Below are 2,628 nucleotides of genomic sequence, written 5' to 3' on the forward strand. Positions count from 1 at the left end.
ACACGTGTACTCTCCAGCATGACTGATTTTCAGATCAGTGAGGTGAAATTCAGCCAGGCCCTCTGCAGAATCAGGTGACTGTGAGGACTCAATGAGGTGTCCTCCCTTTCTGAGATCAAAGTTTACACCCTTGGTAGGAGTCCTGCATCGCAGTGTCACATTACTTTTAGCCGGTACCACCGAGCTAGGCCAGGCACTGAGAGAGGGCTTGGGAAGTGAGCCTGGAAGGAAGCAGAGTGGAGGGTTGGGTTTGGTTCTCTCACCTGCTCTCAGGGAGCCCATTTAAAGAAGGGAAAGGAAAATGGGGCCTTTGGGGCTGAAGGATCAAGGAGGGTTTAATAGAAGAAACACTCACCATCTCTTCTCCTGTCTCCTTGGCCAACACGCAGCCTTGAAAAAGAATGGTCCATGAGACATATGCACCTGTCTGGAACCTACACCATCACCTGCCTCATCACTGAGGGACTTTCCCAGGGCCTCTTGCTGAGAAGGGACCTCTGGAGGTCATGCGTTTGGGAGTTCTCATTTTCTCTATGCTGGACTCTGGCTTCAGCTCTGCCCTCAGCTCCTCCATCATTTCTCACAGAGATTGTCCTGTGCAGCTGTCACCTCCCAAGGCTCCAAGACCTTTCTTGGCTCCATCAAATTCTACAAATCCTCCTCCTCTCGGCTTCTATCCTGAGCCACTCTTAATCTTATATTTCTATTAGAACTTGTGCTATAGTTTCTAATTCCCCCTCCTCTGAGCCGGGGGTAGGAGGCATGAACCACGAAGGAGGTTGGGGAAGCTGGGGACATGAGTGTGGCCCTCACCACCTCTGATGTTATAAGGCCCTAATTAAGCCTGAGCATCTCCTGACAGTCTCATCTCTGGTAGAAGAACCACCATGAAAAAGCTTCCTTGGTACCTTGGATGACATAAATTTAGACAGAACCATTTGGTTGTAATTTCTTAAAAGACTTCATAGGAGTTTATGTAACTCATACCATGGGAGAGACAAGATGTCACTACCTGTGAGGACCTGGATGACATGAATTCTATGCTATTCACTTCAGCATCCCCAGGGTCTGTGCAGGTCCTGGCACACAGTAGGACCTCTACAAATGCACATTGACCTACTGCTGGGTTGCCCCTAGTTAAATGATTGAGACATTTTACCAGGATGTGAAAAGATGCAAACTTACAATATCTTCCTTTCTTCTTCCCACCGGGTTGACCCATCCCTACCTCACAACATAGTGACCCCCGCCCATTTGGTGGGGTAAGAAGTTGCTTGAGAGACAGAGGAAGCCCTGTCATGGGAAAGTGCTAGCTGGACGTCCTTAGCCTTCGTCCTTAAAGGTTTCTGATCCAATCTCTGCCATTATGTATTTTCATAATGAGATAATGTCAGAAGAATTCTAACAGTAAGTGCTGTGAGATACGAAAAGCTTTTGTCTCCATCACCCTAAAGCAGGAGGCTGTGGGAATGCCACATTCTGAGAACAAAAAAGCATTGTTGGGAATGAAACCACTATTGGCAAGGTAAACCAACACTTTAAGAGATGCAGAGAATGGTAGAAGGGATTCTGATGATGGCAGGATTGATCATTTTGAAGAACAACTTGAGAAATTATCCACGGATGTGGAACAAAAAAGGGCAAAAGAATGAAAATTAAGAAACAAAAGATGTTAAAAAGAGATGGTAGTGCAAGTGATGTAGAAATGAGAATCAGAGGATGACGGATCAATGATTTCTTATTTAGTTAAAAAGAAATTTCTCAAAATCATGCCAAGCGTTACCTGTCACCTGGATGTCAACGCGATTGCTGGGCTCTGAGGCCCAGAAAGGAGCCTTTGTCTGGTAGTACACACAGCTGTACTGCCCAGTGTCATTGACTGTCACACTCTGAAGGGAGAAGTCTGTCTCCTTCCCTACTGGACTCCGGAGTTGGATGGGCTTTGGACTTCCTGCCTTCAGTAGGGCAAACATCACAGGCACGATCCCGAAGTCTGGCTTCTGGCACTGCAGGGTCACCTTTTCTCCTTCAGTCACCTTACCCCTTTGGTGGGCTTGGAGGGAAGGTTTAGGAAAATTTCCTGGAAGAAAAGGGAGGCTCCAAGGTCATGGGGAGAAGCCTGGCGTCCCCCACTCACTTATGTTCTTCTGGCTGGGGGTTCCCATGGAGTGTGGGGAATGACAGATGCCTCATTTCACCCTCTTTCTGCTCTGACTCCAGGAAGGAGATTCTCCCTCCTGTCAGCCCTGAATAAAGCCAAGTTTGTCAGCTCCCTGCCTGTCTTTCTCCATCTCCCCCTCCCCAACGGCACTGGAGGTGAGAACCCCCGCCCCCTCTTGCTCTTGTTCCTCCACCATCCCCTGTCTCTAGGAAGACCATGTGCCATGCTGAGGCCCCGTCCTCACCTGTCACCAGCAGTAGAAGGACATCACTGGGCTGTGAACTTACGTAGGGTCTCCCTCTTCTGTAGTATTGACACGTGTACTCTCCAGCATGACTGATTTTCAGATCAGTGAGGTGAAATTCAGCCAGGCCCTCTGCAGAATCAGGTGACTGTGAGGACTCAATGAGGTGTCCTCCCTTTCTGAGATCAAAGTTTACACCCTTGGTAGGAGTCCTGCATCGCAG

At 48.4% G+C, this 2,628-nt stretch overlaps 1 protein-coding gene across 1 annotated transcript; it reads right to left on the bottom strand.

The window, feature by feature from the left end:
- Window positions 1–79: 79 nt before the first annotated feature.
- On the bottom strand, window positions 80–2,315 carry LOC124232036 (T-cell-interacting, activating receptor on myeloid cells protein 1-like). The gene is made up of 3 exons (XM_046649018.1): window positions 1,784–2,315; window positions 356–390; window positions 80–221 (listed from the first exon to the last, which is right to left on the bottom strand). Exons 1-3 carry the CDS (start codon window positions 1,971–1,973, stop codon window positions 156–158), a joined length of 291 nt encoding a protein of 96 aa, XP_046504974.1. The 5' UTR covers window positions 1,974–2,315; the 3' UTR covers window positions 80–155.
- Window positions 2,316–2,628: the final 313 nt, after the last annotated feature.

This window comes from Equus quagga, unplaced genomic scaffold (assembly GCF_021613505.1).
Source record: "Equus quagga isolate Etosha38 unplaced genomic scaffold, UCLA_HA_Equagga_1.0 HiC_scaffold_18158_RagTag, whole genome shotgun sequence".
In the NCBI taxonomy this organism is placed as follows: Eukaryota; Metazoa; Chordata; class Mammalia; order Perissodactyla; family Equidae; genus Equus; species Equus quagga.

Excerpts from the sequence above, each read along its gene's own strand:
- LOC124232036 (XM_046649018.1), bottom strand. The coding sequence starts at position 1,973 with ATGTTTGCCCTACTGAAGGCAGGAAGTCCAAAGCCCATCCAACTCCGG. Across the intron at positions 391-1,783 it reads CGTTGACATCCAGGTGACAG|GCTGCGTGTTGGCCAAGGAG; the intron begins GTAACGCTTGGC and ends TTCTTTTTCAAG. Across the intron at positions 222-355 it reads AGGAGACAGGAGAAGAGATG|GCTCACTTCCCAAGCCCTCT; the intron begins GTGAGTGTTTCT and ends GCTTCCTTCCAG.